The 24441-nt window shown below is 41.4% G+C and overlaps 1 protein-coding gene across 3 annotated transcripts in view; it reads right to left on the reverse strand.

The window, feature by feature from the left end:
• The window catches only part of arhgef10 (Rho guanine nucleotide exchange factor (GEF) 10), a 143986-nt gene that overhangs the window by 100319 nt on the left and 19226 nt on the right, over positions 1-24441 (reverse strand). For all 3 annotated transcript variants that reach the window (XM_017707802.2, XM_017707801.2, XM_037542203.1), the window contains exons 2-8: positions 23728-23845; positions 9751-10176; positions 7665-7943; positions 6625-6658; positions 6303-6391; positions 4086-4142; positions 565-752 (exon numbers count right to left, since the gene is read on the reverse strand). In XM_017707802.2, coding sequence (XP_017563291.1) covers positions 565-752; positions 4086-4142; positions 6303-6391; positions 6625-6658; positions 7665-7943; positions 9751-10176; positions 23728-23764 — 1110 coding nt within the window. In that variant the 5' untranslated portion in view covers positions 23765-23845. The remainder of the gene's footprint in view (positions 1-564; positions 753-4085; positions 4143-6302; positions 6392-6624; positions 6659-7664; positions 7944-9750; positions 10177-23727; positions 23846-24441) is intronic.

Genomic DNA, 24441 nt, shown 5'->3' on the forward strand with positions numbered 1-24441 from the left:
TTTTCAAAAAGGTACTAAATTGCACCAAAAATACTTCTATCATTATGATGTACAATCCCTTTTTGGTGCTATAGAGAAGCCTTTTCAGAAAGGTGCTACATAGAACCACATTCTCCATCAATCTGAAGAACCCTTTCACAGTGTAAAGAACACTTTAAATCATGCTAATGTGCACCTAAATCATGCACAAATGTCAAAAGCTACATTCGTTTTCATGAGGGAAGGCACACCGTGAGAGGGCGGCTGCAGCACGGCTTTATCGGTTTAAACACCACCACAGCTTGCGCTGCTACAGTGTTTTGACAACCTATTTATCTCACCCAACATACAGATTACAAGACAAATATACTTAAGTGTATTCTGAAGCTGCTTTTTCTCACATTTAAACTGTCCAACTCAGCTGGCAAGCAGAACACAGAGAAACTATCAGCGATTCATGATGCCATCATTAATCGTCTGTGTACAGAAAGTACAGGAAACAATCTGACATTGTTTCTTGTCATGTAGCCAATCCCAGCGCATGCAGTTGTGAGTTTTGTGGATTAGGAAGAGTAAAATACACACGTGTGTTTTCTTGCTCGGCGGGCGTCCGCGGACAAAGGCGCTCGGGAGTCCATTCTCTGCGTGACCGTTCTCTCCGTCACTGCCCTCCTCATAGCTCTCAAACTCACTGGAGCTCCAGCCGTTATCCAGGGAACTACTACCGCCCTCCTCCCCCAGCTCCACATCATCGTAGATCATTTCATCTGGGTCTGACGAACAAAACACATACAGTGAGTCATATGCGGTCATTTATTTCCAATTAACTTATTGTCTTAAATCAGCAAAATCAACAAAACGTGCAATTTGATTAGGGATGCCCAAACTTTTGCATAGGACCAGAAGCCCTGGATGAACAGAGATGTTCGCCTCCTGCTCAAAGCAAGAGATGCTGCTTTCAGGTTTGGAGATCAGGAGGCTCACAGCTGAGCCAGAGCCAATTTCAGAAGAGGCGTCTCAAAGGTTAAACACTGTTACAAACAGCAGATTGAAGAGCACTTCAACTCCTCTGACCCCCGGCGTATGTGGCAAGGCATACAGTCAATTGCTCACTTTAAACCACGCAGTACTGTGCCTCACTCCCCGAAGAGCTCAACCACTTCTATGCTCGCTTCGACAGGAGAAATAAGGTGGTCTTCTCCAAAACAGACTCACCACCTGATGAGCAGTCACTCGCAGTCGTCACCACGGATGTCTGTCACACTCTGAGCAGCTGGCTGGGGTCTTCACAGACATGGCCCAGGCAGTTGTCCTGACTAGCTTCAAGACCACCACCATTCAACTCCTTCAGCTCTGAATGACTTCCACACGGTCGCCCTCACCTCCAAGTGCTTTGAAAGACTAGATCTTTCTCATTTGAAGTTCTGTCTGCCTGCTACACTGGACTCACGCCAGTTTGCCTACCTCTGCCTTCCATGGCGTTCCACACTGTACTGACCCACCTGGACCGTCACAACTCATGTCAGAATGCTGTTCGTTGACTTCAGGTCAGCATTTAACACAGTGAACCCCTCCAAATTTATCTATACATCATACATCATACACAACTGTAATCCAAAGCGCTTTAAATATAAAAAGACAGTAATATAAACATTAACAGAGATGTAATTAAATGAATGAAAAGTATAAATATTGACCAATATATAATGTATGAAATACACAGTAAGAGACGTAAAAGAGAGCAAATGTAGCGCAGTGCAGGTGCTAAAAGTTCACGCTTTCATTGTTGGGATCTGGCTTGTTCCCAGTGTTTATGGGATCTTGCCGTCTTGTTCCCACTGTAGTTGCTATTCACTTTTCCTTTTGGGAAAATGAAACTAAAACCTGAAAGATTACTAGAGCGGTATTATTAGAACATTTCCTGACTGCATAGGCATGAGAATAAGTCATAGCTAATGCTGAGTGGACAAATTTCACCACCCACAGGGTTTCATCTGTAGTTTCACAAATGCTTTTGCTTTGTAAATCAGTTCCATCTGAGCCTTCTGTCCACGTCTGTTCAGTTTCATAGCTGTTTGTAGGCCATTAAAGAAACACTGTAGTCAAATTATAAAATCTAGCCATCACCATATCTGTTGGAAACAGGCCATCTCACATCATGCAGTGGTGCTGCTCTACTCACTTAAAAATGATGGTTCTTTAGTAAGGAAAATGGTTCTGTATAGAACCGTGAACACTCAAAGAACCCTTTACTCAGGCATCATGACATGGCTCTTCAGACTGATTTAGAATGTGCTGTAGATGTTTCATCTTTAAAACATTTTTAAAAGGGCACCAAAAAGGGTTCTTCTATGGTTACGACATCAAACTTGCTACAAAAGAAGAACCCTTTTTGGTGCTATATAGATTCATTTTTAAAAAGATTCTATGTAGAACCATCTACAGCACATTCTCCATCAACCAGAAGAACCATTTTACCATGCAAACAACTCTTTAATGATACAAAGGTTTCTTTCAGTGTTCATGGAACCATTTTCTTTACCAAAGAACCCTTGAAGAATGATCATTTTAAGTGTGTAGACTTTAGGGGGAGATTCTTCAGTTTAAAGACTACACACTTAAAAAAGATGGTTCTTCATGGGTTCCAGAGTACAGAAACTAGTTCTATGAAGGACCATGAGCACTCAAAGAACCCTTTTCTTCAGAATGTGCTGTAGATGGTTCTACATAGAACAATTTAGAAAAGGGTTCTATATAGCACCAAAATAGGTTCTTCTATGATCACAAGCTTGATATTACAACAACAGCAGAACCCTTCTTGGTGCTATATAGAATCCTTGTCAAACAGGTTCTATATAGAGCCATCTACAGCCCAATCTCCATCAATCCGAAAATTTGTCTCACCACAGAAAGAATCCTTTAATGATGCAAAGGGTTCTTTGAGTGTTCACGGTTCTATATAGAACCATTTGCTTTACTAAAGAACCCTTAAAGAACCATGTCTTTTTAAGAGTGTCGGAAATAATGTATCTTGAAAGTAGAAGGAACTTCTGAAAAACTACATCTGTTTTGGGAGGATTTTTGGGGGCCGTCTGAAATGTTTGTTTTTTCGATAGCTGGAAAATGCAACAGGAAGCCTGACACGCACTTAAGAAAGGTGGTTCTTCAATAGAACCATGGTTCTATATAGAACCATGATTACTCAAATAACCCTTTGCATCATTAAATGTTTCTTTGCATCATGAAATCTTTCTTCAGACTGATTGAGAATGTTTTGTGTGTATGCTTCTATATAGAACCTTTTTGAAAAGGGTTCTTCCATGGCTACAAGCTTGATAACAACAGAAGAACCCTTTTTGGTGCTATATGGAACCCTACCTCAAAAAGGTTCCAAGTAAAACCATCTACAGCACATCAATCTGAAAAACTCTTTCATGACCATTATGCATCCTTTATGCTTTAATCAAGCAAGTTCTTGAGTGTTCATGGTTCTATACAGAACCATTTTCTGCACTGAAGAACCCTCTGAGGGCCTTGTTTTTAGGTGTGTCATTAATGTTACTGCTAGGTATTTATTAGCCTATAGCCCAGTGGCTGGCTCAATGGTTCCCAACCCAGCCCTCAGGGTGACCCCAGAGTGGTCCACATTTTTGTTCCATCCCATGTGGGCCCAAGGACTGGGTTGGGACCACTGGGCTAGGGAAACGGTCAGAATTGGCTGCACACAGTCAGTTGTATGATGTGTTTGTGTAATTCTATTGCAGTGAGAGAACATTGATGGACAAAAATCTGATGAAAATCTAGAATACTACATAACATGACAGACAACATTAAATCCTAGTTAGTCAGAATGCCCCTTTAAAGAGTGTTAAAAGTAACTTTTGTGCAATGACAATAACTCCTAATGCATCATGGCACATAATTCCGAGAAATAAATACAATCTGGACACGATTACTTTCCATTTGATTACTTACAGAGGCGGAATTTAGAAGGGCTAATGAGCAAAGACAAAGATGTGAAGAAAAGCAATGAAATGCAGAAGTGAGCTTCTCTAGAGTCAGAGAGTCAGAGAGAGGCAGAGAGAGCTGGAGGGAGAGACACTGACCTGTGGTGGATCCAGAATTCTCTTGAGGCACATCATCATAAATAACTTCATCCGGATCTGAAATACAAACGCAGACAATCGTCCTAAAAGCCCTCGTCTCTACGCGTAAACGATAATGACGGCGGGTTTTTGTTTGTGCTGATCATGCGACAGTCTGACTTGAGCGGATGCTGCTGCCGTGAAGGAAAGCCCAGTCGGACGAGCACTTCCTCTGCAGAAGGGGAAGGAAGCGGGTCTGGGAATTCACTTCAGAAAAAGGAAAATGAGAAAAGAAGGCTAAGAGTTTCTGTAAAACGTTCCTCAAACACAGCTCTCCCCGCTGCCCTCAGACTCATCTGCAGCAGACATGAGAACTGATCCAACAGAACTTTTAGTATCTGGTTATAAGCATTAATAATTAGTGAGGACTTCCCCCATTTTTGGGTGACACTACCTCCTGAATCATCTCAGGCTGCAGTCCAAAAGCTGTAGCATTGTCCTATTAAGGCTCTACTAAGGTTGCCTTTCATCCCTTCATGTCATCGGAACATTGCATGAAATTTGAGATGTGAAGGATAATAAGATGGCGAGTAGAACGCTGATGTGAACAGTGTTTTTAATGAAATGCAAAAAACTACAAGAAATATGACACTGTATATTTTACTGTACCATTTTTTGGCCTTTTTATGCATCACTGATGTCTATATAAGCATGTAGGCTTGTCATGATCATGAAATTTTAGCTGACAATGAACTGCCATATCAGTAATTGTGATTAATAATCTAATTGTCTTTTTTTCTGTTTATTGTATGCAACTATTAAAACACAAGTCTAAAACCTCCCTATACTGGACACTGATTGGCTGTCAATTCGGTGGGTAGCCTTTTCTGTTTGAATGGAGAAAAACGAATGAATTCATTTCATTGCCACTATATTTTATACAACATAAGTTTCGGCATCTTTATGCTTTTTTTAGTTGAATTTTGACTTTTTCGTTGGACTAAATCACAATTAAATATCTCGCCTCATTCTCTCATCGTGTGCTACTGTGGCTCGTATTACCTCTCTCCTGGTTCTTTGTCTTCCTCTGTTCTTTAATGGCTGTAATTGGTCTGAAAGCCTGAGCCAACCAAAATTGTTTTCACACTGCAAATGGACCCAATCTCAGTTCAGTTTAATCCAGATTAAGATCGCCTCTTTTGGTCAGACCAAACTTTGGTCCTTTGGTCCAGGCCATGGTCCGAGGCACCCTTCACACTTGCTGTTTTGGTTCAGGCCAAACTGAGAAGTCTGAAGGTCCAGACCAAATGAGATAGGTGTGAGATGTGTTATGGCACCAATCAGAAGAAATCTGTGTCCTGCTTTCTTTCATACCTTTACTTTCCTCAACCCAGCTGATGAGAAGGCACCCAATTCTCATTCTGTTTGTTGTGAAGTAAACACACGACTGGCAAAGTTAACAGTGGAAAACACTCGAGATTCTGTACTTGTGATTAACTTAACCTTTTAACTACACTGGTGGTCCCAAAATGCACTTTGTCATATTCTTTACTTCATAGCTTTCATATTTCATAAGCTTCATTCAAAAGGTGGGTGTGGTATGAGGCTATAACTGTCTTCTTTCCAGTCAAACAGATGGGTGACGTAATCTTAAAACTTTATAATAAAAAAACTGAATTTTTTGTCTACTGAACGTTTCTCCACAAATCTGGGCTATAAACTGGATCTCAGATGGCATCTCTTCAGTGATCTGCTCTTTAAAAAATGATTTTTTAATAAAAAAATACAAGGGGTATCTAAGATTTATGGCTTTCAGCAGTAAACTGTAAGCACACAGCATTTCATTTCAAGTTCATTTGGATGGACGAAGACGGACAAACCGAAATATACGCATGAGCACAAGAGGTTTAATAACGGCATTCACCTGAAATAATTCTAAAAAGCTCAAAACACGAGCTCACGATCAGGTGATTACATCAATATACTGGCAGGCTGAACCCAAAGGTTGCCCTAGAAATATAAAATGTGGATTCCTATCAAGAAAATGGAAGTACACACTGAATGATTACTAGGATGTTGTTATTAGAATTTTCCCAGAATATACCCAGAAGCATGAGAAGAAGCCTGTGGTTTAATGCTGACTGGACATATTACAGCACCCACAAGCTACAGAGCCACTCTGAAAAAGTTTGAAACAAAATGCTGCTATTTTTATGACGTCATTAAATCGAGCCTTACTCTCCATCCAGGCTGTGTTTGCAGGGTCCGAAACCCATTTAGTCAGAGCGTCTTCCTCTCTTATCACTGGATACTCTTCACTGAAGACACTGCAGCGAAACAAAAAGGACACACATTACAGCTGTTCAGGGAAGCACATCTGCTGAAGGAGATTTACAATAACAACTATTATTCAAATCAATCAAATTTAACATAAAAGGCTTTCTGTAGATTCCATTTATTCAATTTTTGTGTGTGTGTCAAAGAATGTAGTTAGTGAAAATACAGTTAGTGTTAACTTTATTATAACGACTGACCAAAAGGAATAACAAACCCCACTCACCTGTCTGTCAAATTCCCCGTCCCCACCACGGTCACTGCAGGAGAGAAAGGTATCATCTGTATTTATTATTATTATTTTTATTACAGAAGTAGAATGAGCCAATGTGATTGACATCTAACAATAAAAACTATTTCCACCACCCGGGGGCGACATTACACCTAAAGTAAGATAGGGTGGAGAAACATCTGGACCATCATCAGCAGGACGTTACAAAATTCAGGACAAAAAAAAAAAAAAAATGTTCAGAGACGACTTGCTTGTTCAGCACGAGTTCGCATCTACTGGTGGCACTGCTGTCTGCAAAATGATGCCGTGTTTTACTCCAGAACATCATTTCCCTTTAAGCAAAAGCTGCAACGTGGACATGCATGACAAAGACTCAACTCCCATCCAGAATAGCTGTCCACACTGTCAGGGTATATTCCAAACATTCCAGAGCGTACTCTGAAGGTCAGTCAGAAACCACACGGTGACATTTTGAGACAGAGGAACGTTCCACACTGAACCTTCTGCACCAAACCATTAGCTTGATGAAGAGAAACGAACACGTCCAAGACTCCGAAACAGCCAAACAAGCTTCAGCTGGCTTTACATTGGTAATAAAAGGCATACTTCTTCATGACCGTATCGGTTTACTGTTTAAACCGAATCATTTCGTATGTATATTACGGGTCTTTTTCTGGACTAGACTGCTGGGGGCATTTGCAGAAGGTTGAAGGTTTGACTGAAGGATCAGTGAGGAAAAACTAGAGCAGAATAACAGTAAAAAACAGGGAAAAATGGTCTAATCACACAGCAAGGAGTAGAGGCCACTGTAACACTTTGGAGAAAACAGGAAACCCTCATCACAGCCAAAGCTTTAGCTCTGCTATATATAGCCTCAGTTTCCTCGTGGCCAAACTTCAAAAAGAGAGGTCATGCGGCAGAACAGAGGAAAAAGGGAGAGAAACAGAGTTTATGAGGGTGCAAGGACACTGACGATGATGGTTATCACCCATTTTCAAAGGGCTACAGAACAAAAACAATGGTTTTTCCTTTACCGTCCTCATCCACAGAGAAGTGCCTGATGATGACCGGTGTGGTGTAGGCAGGCGTAATTATGGGCACGCTGGAGGGTGTAGCATAGCCGCAGGGTACAGGCACCGAGTATCCGGAGGGCACAACAGGGCTGCTGGGTAATTCCTGGGAATCCCCTTCCTTCTCTTTGGATGAAGAAGAGGAGAGGGGCAGGACCTGCTGGGAGATCTGCTGGATGGGGGTGATATCGATCACTGAGTAAGGGTTGACTTTGGACTGGGCCACACTGGAGTTGCTGTTCCCTGCAGATGAGAATAAAATACGAAATTAGACCCTCTGAAAAACATGAATAAGGTTCTTTCAATGAGGACCAGCCACACTTTTTAAAATGATACATTACAAGAGCAAAAGTTCATTAACAGTTTCCATCAAAAGTCTGGAGACATCTTTCAGTCATTTTTTCTAATACTGCACATCCTACAACAGTCAGTAAAGGGTCTTTCTTGCTATCAGAGAGGGGAACTCGATAAGAGTCAGTGACTCCGACTCAACTTGCATGCCGACTTGAATTCAAAACTTAAGTCTGAAGTTCGAGGGCCCTAATTAGGGCTTCCAACATTAATCGGGTTTCATCTGAAGTCATTTTTGCACTGCTGTTCTTCTGCAGTTTGCAGTGGGGTCAGAGACTCAAATCAGAGACTCGAAAATCTGACTCTGCCTTAAATCTCATAGACTCAAAACTCAACTCGAACTCACACTCCAGATATTTAAGACTTGTTTCGGACTCACAACCTCGAATCTTGATATTCAACCGGCACCACACAATCTCGAGACTTGACTCGGTGTCCCAATTTAGAGACTCGAGAGTCAACTCACATCTCGCCTTGCAAACTCAAAGATTCGGCTCTGGCTCACAGCCCAAATACTCTACACTCACCTTGGGCTCACACCCTAGAATTTTGTGACACGACTTGGACTTTCAACACAGAAACTCGAGACTCGACTTGGATGTCAGAGGCACGAGGGTCGACTGGGACTTGCAACACAGAGACTCAACACTCAACTTGAACCTTAGAGGTTCAGGAATTAACTCTGCCTTGATCCTCAGAAACGTAAGAATTGACTGACTCACACCTTAGAGACTCCAGCCTAGAGACTCAAGAACTTGGGACTCCAGAAGTTTGTGACTGAAACTCATATCACGGAGACTCGAGGGTCGACTCGGAGTTAACACTTGTCTCGAACCTCAGTGTCTCAGGAGTTTACTCCGACTTGCACATCAGAGGCTCGACTTGGACTTGGAACTCAGAGACATGGAACTCTACTCAGACTCTCACCCCAGAGACTTGAGGCTTGACTTGAACTTGCAACTCAGAGACTTGGCATTCGCCTCGTACTTGAATCCCAGACACTCGAGACTTGGACTGGCACCAGAGACTCAGCTCAAAACTCACATGAAGCGACTTGTGAACATCTCTGCCCGGTACAATGGACAACCAATGTTAAAACTATACATAGAAAACAGAGAATCAATGCATGACTGACTTGCACCCCAGTAACTCAAGACTCGTCTTGGACCTCAAGGACTCAGGTGTCAACTCTTGACTCCTACCTCTGAGACTTAACTCAAACTCACATCTCAGAGACTTTAGGCTCGACTCAGACTTGGAACCCGGAGACTTGAAACTCAATTCAGACTCGCACCTCAGATACTTGAGACTTGGACAGGCACATAGGCTGACTCATACCTCAGGGTTTCAACTCCACCAGAGACTTGAGAATTCCCTCAAAACTCACATGAAGCGACTTGCAAGTGATTCTGTCTGGTATAACTGGCAACTAGTGGCAAATGTATCTAAAGAATTTCTTTTGCCTTAAAGGTGGTCTACACGTCTAAAAGGTTTGAGTGCTGATGAGTACTGAGAAGTGGATGGATTCTAACAAATATTTACATGCATGGTATTTTTTCTCACAACATATCTGCTTAGAATTTAATAGGCTATTGCAAACTAACAACACCACTATGCTCACTTGTTTTAAAAACAAACCTTTGATGGCCAGTGTAAATCTCAATTGCATATCTTCACTGAAAAACAGTCAAAATCCTACCAGTTTGAGTGGCAGGTCCTGTGACATCCTCTGGAGGTGGAGGCAGGTCACTATCCAGGCCTGCTGCATCAACTGAACCATTCAGATGCTGTTCCTCTTCAGGGGGTGCAGGTAAGTCACTCTGTGAGGCCACAGTAGGGCACAATGGGGCATTAGGAGGGACACAGTTCTCAGGTGGTGGGGGTAGATCAGCCTCTGCATTGTATAAGCTCAGAGAGTCAGGGTTAGTCCCATTCGCTGAATTGGCTGTGCCCACTAAGGAGGGTGGACTAACAGACGCAGATGAAGCTGCTGCTCCACAGTGGTCTGAAGCACCATAGTCCTGCACAGGAGGAGCCGGGGGAAGGCGATCCTGATCGGCCTCAGGAGCTTCATCGCAGCTGTCATCAAACTCAAACTGCTCACCCTCCTCTTCTTCCTCTAGCACTAAAGAGAGGGAGGAATTCAAGGACACAAAGAACAAAGATGAGAAGATAGAAGGAGACATGACACAGAACCTTTTATCTATTGAAACGTTGGAATCCTTGTTGTATTTGTGCTATTTTATATATGACTGTAAATCAGAAACAAGAAACAGAAGGTAGTTCAGGTAGTTTTGGTATTTGAATTTCAATCAAGTTATTAAAGAAGCCTAAAAAGAGGGCAACAATTATTTGACTCAGTTGACTAAAATCGATGAGTCGATTAGTTGGTGACATCATCATCTTTCTCGCGCTCACTAGGAATGTTTTGTCATTACCACCTTCCGAAGAGTTGACAAAAGCACAATGGCAGCCTCAAGAACAAAAAGTGAGGGAGCATTTCAGAAAAAAGTTTGTCCGTTGTATTATTTGTAAAGCCGATCTCAGCTGGCTATGGGAGCACATTCTCCATGTTGGAGCACCAGAAGAAAAACCACAGCTCACTGAATGAAGAAGATGCATCTCGGGTAGACAGCTGTGTTAGGTAGCTAGTTAGCTAATGTTAGAGTTTAAAGCTGCCCTACTTCATGTTCAGAGCTGAGCTGTAATATCTGAACACTGCATGAAAAAACCTCGAAAATTTAACTGCTCATAGAGAACAAGTTTGCCAAAGACGGTCACCCAATCCGTTTCACGACATTGCGTCTTCTCTGTAGGGGGAACATCTGCTGATGTAGCTGATAATGTATCTTCATAAGAGTTATATATTCATTTAGTGATTCATTACTGAACAATCGATTATTCATTTCAATAATCGATAGATTTTTGCAACTATCAAATTAGTTGTTTGTTGCAGCCCTAAAGCCTTATAAATAATAAACTGTCTAATACGTTACCGAAACTTGTGAACCGTCCACTCAAATTCTCTAATTATGCTTCACTCTTCCTTCAGATGTACAAAAATGTACAGGTATTTCTGTCCATCCTTCCACTGTGAGAAGACAATTCAGCACTGTGGGTCTAAAAGGATGGGTAGCTGTTCAAAAAGCCCTCGCTGAGAAACAACGGACTGTCCACCACAGAATCCATACCTCAGCAACACTGAATGTGGATTACTGGGAATTATAAGCAGCAGAAAATGTAACCAACTTCTAAGACTGAACTTTGGAGAAGTGGAAAATTCCCCAGCAGACTTATTTTAAAAACTGGGAGCAAGCCTCCCAAAGAGACTGGAAGCTGTAATAAAGGTAAAGAGTGGACACGATATACTAAAAATACTGAAAATGTGATATATTTAGCTGTCGAAGCTACTGTGCAATTTTCTGCAACATGTTTTCTGCTTTTTTCCTAACACTGAAAAATGAATAACTGGTATTTGATGGCCATTTTGACTGGAAATTAAGTCTAGGCCTTACAGTCCTTTGGCTAGGACTGTATATTAGACCACATTTGAGTCAAAGCATGCAGTAAATTTCTATCCAACTCTGGCTTCTTTCTGCTCTTGGACAGTGACACACCACAGATGAACAACAGCTCAAGTGAAAGGCGCTTATGCTGCAAGTGCAGGAAATAACACGTGTGTATACAGGAGTTCCTTATTCTTACAAACACTTGGAGTGAAGCTGAGGTTAAGCCACCCCCGCCACCCCCACCACCCCCGCCACTCCTGGCCAGCAGCTATTTTTGAAACCACTTATCTACAGCGGTGCTTCAGCTGTGTGGACCACCCTTCTTGGCGTACAGAAAAACACTGACATGGGTACGTCTGTAATTTGAAGGGTGGATCCAAGTTTCTGAATGAAGTTCATAAGCTGGGAGACACATCTGTATCACACATGCACCGCATCTTTATGAAACGCAGATATTTAGGGGTACATAGCAAATAGGAAACATCACAATACCATCTCAAGCCTGGTACTCAGCCTAAGAGGTTCAAGATAAGGCTCCTTAAGTCTCCAATGACTCAGAACCATTCAGATGAGATAAAGGAGGGGATAAAGTGAAGCCTGTGCCCAATCACAGGAAAAGGTGCTCTTAAAAAATGTCACATTTGAAAGTCTAGTGATAATGCAGGGTTAGTTCTGATGAGAGTTGTACTGCTGCAGTTGTACATGTTTTAAATGTAATGCACTGTCCATTCAGGGACCACCCATTTATTTATTTAATGTCCAGTTAAAACAACCATTAAGCACAAGTTATATTTTGGTAACACTTTACTCTAGGGTGCTGTTTATAAGGCTACATGACACCTACATAAGCTTGTCATGATCACTTACAAAGCCCTACCTATAACTGTTTATTCCAAAAAGCGTCATTTGGTTAAATTGGCCAATTTTGATCAAAGTCGGCTTAAGTAGCCAAAGTATCAGAGAAACAGATGGACTACAGTCTGTAACTGTAGAACTACAAAGTGCAGCTATACAGTAAGTGGAGCTGATAAAATGGACAATGAGTGTAGAAACAAGGAGGTGGTCAGTTTCTCAAAGAAACCTGCAGGGACGTTTTTCCACACCTTTAAGGTTCAGTCTTAGACGTTTGATACTATCAACCTTTTGCAATCCAAGTAATCTCCATTACAAATTTAGACTTAGTCCATACAACCTTCCACCACATCTCTGATCTTTTTCTCAGTGAGGGCTTCTTGATCAGCTACACATCCTTTCAGACCCATAGTGCTGAGTGGTCTTCTCACAGTGGAAGGTTGGACAGAAACAGCTGTGGATGTTTTCAGATCTGAAGCAGCTGGATTTTCTCCTCTCTCTCAAAGACGAAAGCTTTAAGTGCTGTTAATCTGATGGGAAAAGTTTTGATGGCCTACCACATCTGCAGTTTTGGAAACGGCTATTTTTTTTTTTGCTTAATTTCCTCTGACTTTCTCTTTTTCTTTCCTTATTCAAGTGGGTTACTTTACATCTTCATTCCATTCCACAGGGTCCCTAAGCAGTTATGTTCCCTACACATTTGAATACGGGATGCCAGTTGAGGGAACTGCAGCTGAATAAACCTTCATTCGGAGCATCGTACAGTGTCAATATCACACATGCATCTTCAAATGGCATGCAATGACTCATGGGTAAACTTTCCAGCAGTGATAAACATTTGTTCACTACTTCCTGTGGCTTGAAATCACCCTTAAAAATCACCCATATATATATAAATGTCTGAATATCCTTATCAGGAAACTAAGAGGGCGACACCTCTAATTTCCTCAGGAATTATCTATTTATATATATTTATACTGTATATACTTCACCAGTTATTCTTCAAGGTATATTTCGGGTTCCATCTGAATTTACTAACGCAAACCCTAAGTAAGTAATAAATGTAGCTTATGAAATACGAAAGTTATGATGTAAAGAACATGATGAAGAGCATTCTGGGACCACTGGTAGTTCCATGGAGTTAAAGAGGTCAATCTAAGTATATTTAGTCATTTTAGATGCACAAGAAAGAAATTTGAAGGCTGTTATGGGTGAATGTTAGTGTCTCTTGCAAAGGGGAATGTAAAATCAGTGGAACCTTAGTTTGCAAACAAACACTGGAGTCCAACCTGAGGGGAAAATCATTCTTAATAGCTAAGAAGGTATTAGGTTGGTATAAAAAGAAAAGTCCCAATCCTGCTGAGGAAATATTCAAAATATTTCTACCTGTGACAATGTTTCTCTAATAGTGGCCAAGCCAACAGCCAAATAATGCTAAATAACTAGAAATCACGAGGGTGTTCTTGGGAGAGGAACATTTCCAGAGGCAAAAGGAAACAGAATTAGGTTGGCAGGAAACTGAGTTGCAACAGGAACAGGGACGAGTTTCCCCCAAAGCTCTGCTACTAAAGGGGAATCCCAAACTATGGCCAGAAACATAAAGGAAACAGCGAGATGAGGAGTTTGATTAACCATGGGTCTATGATCAATTCTATCAGCTAAAGGGAGTATCGCTGCTGTCGGAACAAAACCTTGCATCTCCTAAACGGTAACTTTACAGGAGAAGGAAAAAACCTACTTTCCTTTTAATGTAAGTCAATGGAACCAGACTTCCACCCCCCCCGTTTCTTTTGGTTCATTCATCATGAAATTTACACATGATGTAGAAATCAACAGGCATTTTCAAATTATATCAAAAACTGAAAAGCGTAAAAAACGGAGATATGAGGTTTTGTCCCGATAACAGCGATAGGTTTGTTTGTAATACTTTTCTTCGTCTGCATTTAAACATAACCTGGTTATTTTAGTTATTTTGAGTTTGGGTGTTTGTGAGGCATCTTTTTCATTTGGTTCTGTTGGTTTCATATAGCAAATTACACAAATTATAAATGTGAAAGTTCTTCAAATGATCACGAAATTGAACATTTGTCTCCATTACTGGCAAAAACCAAAATGAACTACTTTTAATTTTAACTTCTAGTTTTAATTTTTGTGCATAACCGTATCCATCATGATGTAGGAAAATAGTGGCGCTCAATGACGCTCCATTACTTTACGACTGCTTGATTGAAATGTGTCCGTCAATCAGGTTGACGATGAAGTGACAATAAGGCCCAATCCTATTTCACTCCTGGCCCCTACCACTTAGCCCTCACGGCTCCGTTTTGTGCGTTCATGCCCAGGGGCAGGGGGTCCCGATTTGTGTAGAGATAGAGGGGTAGGGTGAAGTGTTAGGACTACATGGCCCTCTAAACGGAGGGTTTACAGAGACAAACTCTTATCTGAAAAGCGAGAAGTGAGTATTGTCTTCATTAAAACATCACGATAACCACTGTATTGTCTCAGTGTAATGTTATTTAGTGTATTATGATTCTTTTCCTCATGACAAATAGCTAGCATCAACATACTTCTAATGATTTTTTACGTCTGTTATGAAGAAAAGGATCATAATACATGAAAACAGCATTAAATTAAGATAATACAGTGGTTATCGTAACGTTTTAATGAAGAAAATTCTCACATTTGTGGGTTTCTGTGGTCATTTCCCAGTATTTCTGTTTTCTTGTAACACTCCATTAGGAGTGTGCCGCTGAAAAACCTCTGTTTGGAGAGTCATGCAGCCCCAACATTTCGCCCTACCCCTCTATCTCTGCAACAATCTGGACACCCTACCTCTAGACGTGAACAGAGGGATAAGGGCTAAGTGGTGAGGGGTAAGGGTGAGGGGTAAAATGAGATTGGGCCTTACACTGCTACTAAGGAGATCCTGGTACATGCCCATATTAAGTGTCCTAACAGTTGTGGTGCTGTTTTTCCAAGGCTCAATACAGTAATCTAATTATTTTGACTGGAGCTTTAGGAAGGAAGAGGCAGCTCCTTGCAGAACATGTTCAGTATAATTAGAAGTCACTTCTCTTGTTCTTCACTACTGCCATGCCGGGCATGTGCACGCAGATACAGCAGCTGGAACACACGACTGTTCTTCTGCTGAAAAGCTGAGTGACGGCCCGACAGAATGGACGAGAGAGCAGCAGGAAAGGGAGGGAGGGAGGACAAGAGAGAAAGAGACCCTCTTGGCCAGCGGTTAAGATTTCCTCAGCCTAATGAATCAGGCCACAGAAATGTGAGTAATACAGGAGACGTAAGGTCCTTCTCCTGACATGCCCGCTAGCCACTACACTTCAGAAACCAAGCTGACGGGCCGGTTTATTTCTCCACTGCGGACTAAAATAACTTCAGCAAACAGTGGACAATGTTAGGGATTGAAATATGACACGACCTCGTAATTTCACGGAAGTCATAAACAATGCAGTCAAGGTAAATTTGAATGGAAATGGTTCAATCTGTCAAATGTGTTCAGGAAACGATGTGTCCTTTGGTGGAAACGGCTCTCTGTTAAAGTCAACAGATCCGTCACGCAGCGCTGGCGCAGGCTTTCTTACTCAAATACCAGAGATTCTTTCACCAGCGCCCACCGTAAAAGCACACCGTCCCCAGCCAGCGATTCCTCCTGTACCAGCTCGGTGTTATTATCTCACAAAACCTGGCTAAATTCCTCTGTTTTAAATTTCCTTTCACTGTGTGTGTGTGTGTGTGTGTGTGTGTGTGTGTGTGTGTGTGTGTCTTTATTTGAGCTTCTGAGAAGAAGTTATTGAATTCTTCCACATATCTTAACTGATTTATTTTGCTAGTGGTTGACATACCGTGAGGTCAAGCCTGCCATGTTTGTTTTTGTGGCGGCGGTGGAGGCTGCCGTCATTCCGTTACACTGTGTAATCGCCCTCTCTGCGCTCATAAATGTGTCAAAGCGTGCATAAACAAACAAAAACAATCTACACATCCAATTAGCCCACGGAGAATAAAGCGGTTACAGAAAGCGCTGAACGCTCGACAGGGCCTGGAGTCACTTATACGGTCGATTGCAGAAGCCTGAACGCCCCCGATCATGTTATACGTTAAGCTTGGTTTATTTCCTAAGAGAAAACATGTGCAAATCATCTTCAGGGAACTTAAATAAGGCATTTTCCTGCAGATTGTAGCGCACACTTTCTGTTTATTTGCTGAGTTTAGCATAAAAAAATGTGCCGTAACTTTGGCACAGGTTTTGTTTTTAGACAAATACGTTAGCAAAAGAACAGTAATTGTAAAGTAAAACGTGTGTAAGTGTGTTCTCTGTAGAAGAAGATGTGTAAGGTTTCCCCCCCCCCAAACAAAACATCACTGACTGGGGCGCCCTAACTTTTGCATACGGCTGTAAATTGTATGGGTGGCATCCCAGCTATGATGGGAAAGTGCATTTATCTGAAGGTGCCTGAAAAGTTCGACTGCAGTGATTACGAAGTGTCAAATCAATGATAATAATGCATTTATGATCTTTGATCAAACTTAAATTCACCAGCTAACGGAAAAATTAGTGTGTAATACATTTGTGTATTTCAGTGTAGACACGCAATTTAAAAAAAGTCAATAAACCGGGAGAAAATTCTTGATAAATGTTTACACTTTCATCATTTTAAGCTACTGTACAATTACATATTTAAGCATCCGAACACTCGAGGCCATGTGCAATCGATGACACACTCCTCGAGTGCTCTACTGCTTTAATACAGCAGTTAAATAAACACAGTAAGAAATGAATAAACTGGCCGTGAACGCGGCGTTTAATATGTTTTAATGTTCAGTTCCTTCCTCCAGATTAGAGCTCCTTAACAAGCAGCTTGTTGCTACGTCAGAAGAACGAGCTCCGCCCACTTGCTGCACAGTCGGCAGTTCGTTCTCCAGCTCCACGTAGAACAACTGAAAGTTTGGGAATTTAGTGTCGTCTCATCATCAGAGTCGGACCAAATCGGCTGTCGGTCAAATGTGATCTTAAAAGTGTCCGTTTCTGTTTGTGGCAAAGTGAGAAGTAAATATGTTCAAATTACTTGAGCGTCTCCTACAGCTGGCAAAGTCGTTGCTTAGCAACGGCGTCTCAGCGGAGCGATATAGTGTTTGTGGAAAAACCTGTGATGTTCGTTCTCCAGCTCCTTACGCTGAATTCCCCAAACGGTCGTCACCACTGAGCAGCTTTTCTGTTTTTATTGAGTCAATTTTATGTCTCAGTCTGATTTGGTCAGACTCTGAAGATCAGACGGCACATTTGGCGAATGGTATATGGGTTCATTTCTGGCTGATTCCAGGTTGTTTAGTTGTTCTTCTGTCACAGCTGCCGACTGAAAAGCTGCTCAGTGGTGACGACAGTTTGGGAATTTAGTGGCGTCTCGTCTTCAGAGTCTGACCGAATCGGCTGTCGGTCAAATGTGATCTTAACAGTGTCCGTTTTCTGTTTGTGGCTTGAGCGTCTCCTACAGCTGGCGAAGTCATTGCTTAGCAACGGCGTCTCAGTGGAGTGATAGTGTTTGTGAAAAACCTGTGATGTTAGTGATGTTAGAGTTTTTGATGTAATAACAGCTCAGTTAGAACATCTCTCAACCAATCAGCTTGCGTGGCCGGAACTAACTGTTGTATAATAACCAGCAGCTGCTTTGATGTGATGATTACTGCTGAATGGATCAATTTAATCATTCTCTTAGTCTTCTTTCTGTGACAGGTTAATATTAAAGGCCTTCAAAGTAGTGTCTGAGAAAAAAAAAAAAAACTCAGCGAATAAAAACAATAAACTAAAAATAAAAGTAAAACTCTATTTTGATCTTATTGTTCGCTCATGGTTCACAGGGCAACTCACCAGTGCATGTGTAAATGCAGTGGAACAAAAAAAGATCAATTCTGCTTATTGATTTCATCACTGATCATTAGCCTTTAATTAGTACTAATAAGCGGTCACAGCCAAAACTCAGAGCATCACTGAAAACAATTCTGAATCGTTCGTCTTTCAGTGCATTCAATCATCTCTTAAAGCATCGTCCTTTAATAGAAATGCTGTAAAGTCATGAATGTACGCCCTTAACTACCTCTGGGGCTTGAGCAAGGCCCTTAAGCCCAAGAGGACTGCATGTAATTTGTCTTTGTCACTGTAGTGCTGATCTAAAAGTTGAGCTGCAGGACACAAAGTAAAACAAACCACTTTCAGAAAAGAGGTACCGCTCACCATCTAAAGCCAAAAAGCCAAGCTCTCGACAGAAGCTAAGGCATTCTGAGGCTTAGCCTTGTTTCCTGTGCTGGTCATTTACTGATTACAGAGCACAGTGCAGTTTTAGGACTGTCCTGAGGACATTAACAGAGGTCAGGGGGCAGAGAGGCAGGTAAGGGTTAGGCTGAGGCCTGAGGCTGTTCTCAGAGTCTTTGTAAAAGATTACAGTGTTAAGTTTCTGCCTCAGGCTGATAAACTGGATACTGTGTTTATATTTCATTCACTGCAGCAGCTTTTTACTGAGAATGACAGCGGAAAAGGAAAAAATGAGTCAGGGAATGAGAGTGGACAGGGAAGGGAAGGCAAGGGGAAAAAAAGGGGGGCAGAGAGGAAGAGAGAAGAGATAAGGCACGCAAGACTTTTCACATACTGAGAATTAGGCAAAGGTCTGAGTCTGAATATTCATTACAGGAAAGTTCCAGTGATCAGGGCTGCACTGTGATTTTACCCCAAACACCTTGTTTCTATGCTCATTGTCCATTTTATCAGCTCCACTGACCAGTTACAGACTGTAGTCCATCTGTTTCTCTGATACTTTGTTAGCCCCCTTTAACCCTGCTCTTCAGTGGTCAGGACCCCCATGGACCCTCACAGAGCAGGTACTACTTGGGTGGTGGATCATTCTCAGCACTGCAGTAACACTGACGTGGAGGTGGTGTGTTAGTGATATGTTGCACTGGGACGAGTGGATCAGACACAGCAGTGCTCCACTCACTGTCCACTCTATTAGACAGTGTTACCTTATTGGTCCACCTTGTAGATGTAAAGTCAGAGACGACAGCTCATCTGCTGCTGCACAGTTTGTGTTGGTCATCCTCTAGTCCTTCATCAGCGGTCACCACCACCCTGTCAGTGTTACTGCAGTGCTGAGAATGATCCAACCAAATAGTACCTGCTTTGTGAGGGTCCATGGGGGTCCTGACCACTGAAGAACAGGGTAACAAAGTATCAGAGAAACAGAGGGACTACAGTCTGTAACTGTAGAACTACAAAGTGCAGCTATACAGTAAGTGCAGCTTATAAAGTGGACAATGATCAGAGAAACAGCGAGGTGATCAGAATGTTATGCCTGATTGGTGTATTATGCCCATATTTAGGGCTAGAAATTGTACAAAACTTTCGTTATCAATACCAATATTGATTACCCGACGTTACTTTTTCCTGATACTTCATTTCAAATTACAAACCAAAAGCGGATGTGGCTTAAACCTGAAACATGTGGTGCTGTAAGTGGGTGTATTTACTGACCAGAACGGACTCTAGACTAATCAAGAATGGCAAATATTAAGAACACGCATATGTAATGTAATTTAGACAGAAATCTAGATTCTGGAACAAGCACATTTATTGGCTCCTGAATGTTCAGACTGATTAGCATTGAAGTTTGTACGCTGCAATGTTTAAACCATGGTGAAAGTTTCATGGGACTTTTGTTACTTGAAACCTACATGAAATTAAATTGCGGTTGAGTTGCGCAATATACAAACAACCTGCATCCCACTTACTTGAAACTCGGCCACGACTGTTGCAAGTGCCTCGACTTCATGAAACAGCCGATCAAAATGGCAGTAATACATCATATAAACACATCAACCAACATACTCTGAAGCCACTGATCTCAACGGTCAATCAGTGGACGAGAAAATGAAACAGGTGATTGTTTACTGGAGAACTCCCCGTCCTGACTGATTCAAGGTAGGTAGTATTTCATTTGGTCAGTTTCCTAAGCCGTGATGACTAGCCTGAGCTTCTCAAAGCTACTGTTTGAGAAGCTAAAGCTAACGCCAACAGCTGCTTGTGCCAGCTTGCTGTTAACGTGACCCACGTAGTTTTTAATGACCCCAATTTTGCAGAGAGCTCAGAAAATTAAAAAAAACTTGTGTTTCTAGGACAAGGTGAGTGAGACTGTAGTGCATAACTGTAATGGCTACTTGAGCAGTCCTTTTCAAAGCCCTAGCACACACACAACAGACTAAGAAGCTCAAATACATTGCAAAGAACCCTGGACAGATGAATAAAAGAACAGCAATGGCAGCTGGAAAAAATAAATGAAGATGATAATTGCAGCAAACATGCACAATTATGATCCAGCTTGAACGATACAGTATATAAAAAATATCTGCTACTAACTGCCCTAATGGAGTAACCGAATATGTTGCATGCAACTCTGTATTTCAGTTGCCTTTTGCCTGTCAAGTTGCATGAAAATTAAGTTGCAGGAAACTTACAATATGCAACTAGTTGCATGAGAGTTTCAGGCCAGTTTAACACTGGTGTTTACCCTCATTATGCTTCTCATTTATGTTCTATGCAAAATAAGGCAACGATTAGATAAACAATAAATCGGAAATTATCTGACAAACAAACGAGAAAATTCTAATTTTATTCCTGATCCCATCTGACAGCCGTACTATGATTATCACTTGATTTTATTGAGTTTGGCTGATTAATCGAACTGAAGCCACTGGCTCTTAGCAGTGAGTGAAGTGCATTAGCACTGTTTCATTAAGGATGGGAAGGGGTGGGCATTCCTGCCTCATCACACAATGTAGAATCTGTTCTCTTCTCCTCCATACTGCTCCGTCATGTCGGCTGCTATAGCTCACCCTCTAACCCCCCAGTATTGCCATGGTAACAAGCCCCACTGTATCTCTTTATCTTACTGCTGCTCGATTTCTGTGTGACTTCGGCGTCTTCGTTTTCGGACTTCATGCCACTTTTCTACTGTCTTTCTCGCTCGCTCAGCTTTTTCTTCTTTGGTACAAGCTCTCTCTCTCTCTCTCTCTCTCTCTCTCTCTCACTCTCTCTCTATGCCTCTGTATTCTGGCTGCAGTGCTGCATTTCTTATCCTCCTCTGCACTCTCTCGTTCTTTCGCACAGCAGCCCACACACTCCTCGGTGGAATGTGTTTACGTTCTTTTCTTCTTCTCAACATCCTTCTTTCTTTCTTCCTTTCTCTCTCTCTCTTTCCTAACATTTTCTATAGGTTTATGCAGCTCATGGCATCTGGTCGATAGCATTGCAGAGCTGCCATGCCACATTTCCTCTTCATCCCAAACGCAGGTGATCGGTTTTGCACTAAAGCTACATGGCTAATGCAGCTAACAAGTAATGATGCATCAAAATAAACAGTTCGTGACCAAAACCAAAATTCAAGACATACTCAGCTGAAAACTGATGCTTCAAAGACAATAATCAGCATGTAGGGAAAGAAAACGGAGAGAATTTTAAACTGCTTGCTAAATGATATCAAACATTAAAAGTTGCACAATTATGAAAATATAATACTTCATAGTTTACCAAAAGTAGCTAAAGCTTAGGTGCGCAGTGCTTCTGCTATAACAATGAAAAGAAAAATGTTTTTTTGTGTATTTTTTTTAAACAATGTATGTATGACACATACACACACACACACATATATATATATATATATATATATATATATATATATATATATATATATGTGTATGTGTGTGTTTGTGTGTGTGTATATATATATATATATATATATATATATATATATATATATATATATAATTTATGTCACAATGCAAAACAATATGCTTGTCAACAGATCGTGGACACCATCAGTACTAGTCGAAGACTGACCAACTGCATGTTTCACTAGAGCAAAATTAGTCCTGTTGAACTGGATTTAGTGCAATACAGCAGGTGAAATATTGAATAAAAATTGTGTTGACAGTTTTCAATTGTATTTTTTTTTATGTTGGCCTACTGGTTCTTTTTTCTCTGATAATATGCCTGAAAAAGCACACATCGTCACATTTGTATCGTGATAATTTATTGACGTTTCACAATATTACATTTTTGCCAAATCGCACACCTCTACCTGCTCACGTGATTTCTAACATCGCATGATACATTGAGGCTATTTACATCTTGCATCAGTGTCTTTTTGGTAATCGGATCATGTGCTGATTTCACTTGGCCGCATAAAAAGCAAGGTGTAAACACCCCGGCACTGTTATCAGATTACAATTTCCATTCGGAAGTGATTGGAGATGGATCTTGACCACACTCAACGCAAATAGTTTTCTATATACGCATCAGTGGTGGACAAAGTACACAAACCCTTGGTTCTGAACTTTTTCTATTTACTTGAGGTACAAAAGGACTTGCTTTTAATTGTACTTAAATATAAAAAGTAGAAACACATTAAACTATTCCAACAATCCAACATTTCTCCTTCTCTTCACTTTAAGAAACAGGTAAAATTCTAGCTTCGAATCTCCGGGGATATCGAGTAACTGATACAAAAATACCCCACATAACATTACAGCATTTCATTCTAGTATCACTTGCTACGATTAGACATTCTCTATTTAGGGGAGGGATTTAATGAAGGTTGTGGTATTGATTGTTTTGATGTATTTTTGACTAAGCCCAAAATTCTTTTGTGGAATTCTAGGAAAATCTGTTTTAACTTCACGGTAACTTGCAAAGTAGCGGAAAAAGAAAGATATTGTATTGTGAAATATAGTTGAGTGAAAGTAAAAGACTTCGAAAAAAGAAAGAAAACTTTATAAGAGTATAGATGCTTGAAAGAACTAATTAAGTACGGCAGTGATGTATATGTACTTTATTACCTGAACTGAAAGCAACCAAGCTCAGAAATCAACCCCCTGTAGGGGGGGTGGGGTCTGGATGCATCATTTCTAGCTGAAATTTTTTCTGATTGTAACATAGCAATTCTTGTTTATTCCCAGAGTAAAATACCTGGATAACTGCTGTACAGTTACATAGTTCTTTGAGATTATGTAACAACTATGCAGAAACAAGTCATATCCAAAATTTGTATTGTATTTTAGGTATTTTGATTTTTTCAAATTAAAAATATGTTCCTTTCCATATGAATATGTGGTTGGTCAATGTCAGACCCCACATCTGTTATGGCTCCATAATGGTATATCATATTATGCTTGGACCCCAATGATTGCCACTTGCAATGTGATTTGTAGACAGTCATCAACCTCTCAGAGTTCTGCGCACATCAAGTGCTCCTTACTGTCAGGAGGAGGTGGAGGAAAGTCCTCCTGTTCCATGCTGGAAGCGTTTCTTTCAGATTAGGCTCAGGGTCAACAGAGGTCTTCAGGTGGAGGACCCTTTCACAGACATGTGCACACCTGCAGGAGGGAGATGGAGAGGGAAGTGAGCATAAACAATAAACACTCACACATTACAGTGCAACAGTGAAGAAATCACTCATCCTCTCCAGAGAAGTGCTCACTTCAACACAGCACACCTTCGGAGGAATTTTGTGCTCGTGTTGGTGACAGGGGGCCAGACCGCCTCTAAGGTCGAGGCTTTAAGATTAAGATTAAGTGACCCTTATTAGTCCCACAACGGGGAAATTTCACCTCCGCATCTAACCCATCCGTGAAGTGAAACACCAGATACACACTAGTGAGCACACACACACACACTAGGGCTGTGAGCCCACTTGCCCACAGCGCCCGGGGAGCAGTTGGGGGTTAGGTGTCTTGCTCAAGGACACCTCATTCATGTGCTGTCGGCTCTGGGGATCGAACCGCGACCGTCCGGTCATGAGGCTGGTTCCCTAACCTCCAGCACACGACTGCCCTGAGAGTACTAGAGGTACCTCGAGTACCTCGATAGTACTGCAGCCATAGTTCCTACATGGACTGTCTGGAAAAATGACTTCATAGACATCAAGTCAAAACATCACTCATGTTGTAACCACTCGATTTTGTTCAGGTAG

Source organism: Pygocentrus nattereri, chromosome 10 (genome assembly GCF_015220715.1).
Source record: "Pygocentrus nattereri isolate fPygNat1 chromosome 10, fPygNat1.pri, whole genome shotgun sequence".
Classification (NCBI taxonomy): domain Eukaryota; kingdom Metazoa; phylum Chordata; class Actinopteri; order Characiformes; family Serrasalmidae; genus Pygocentrus; species Pygocentrus nattereri.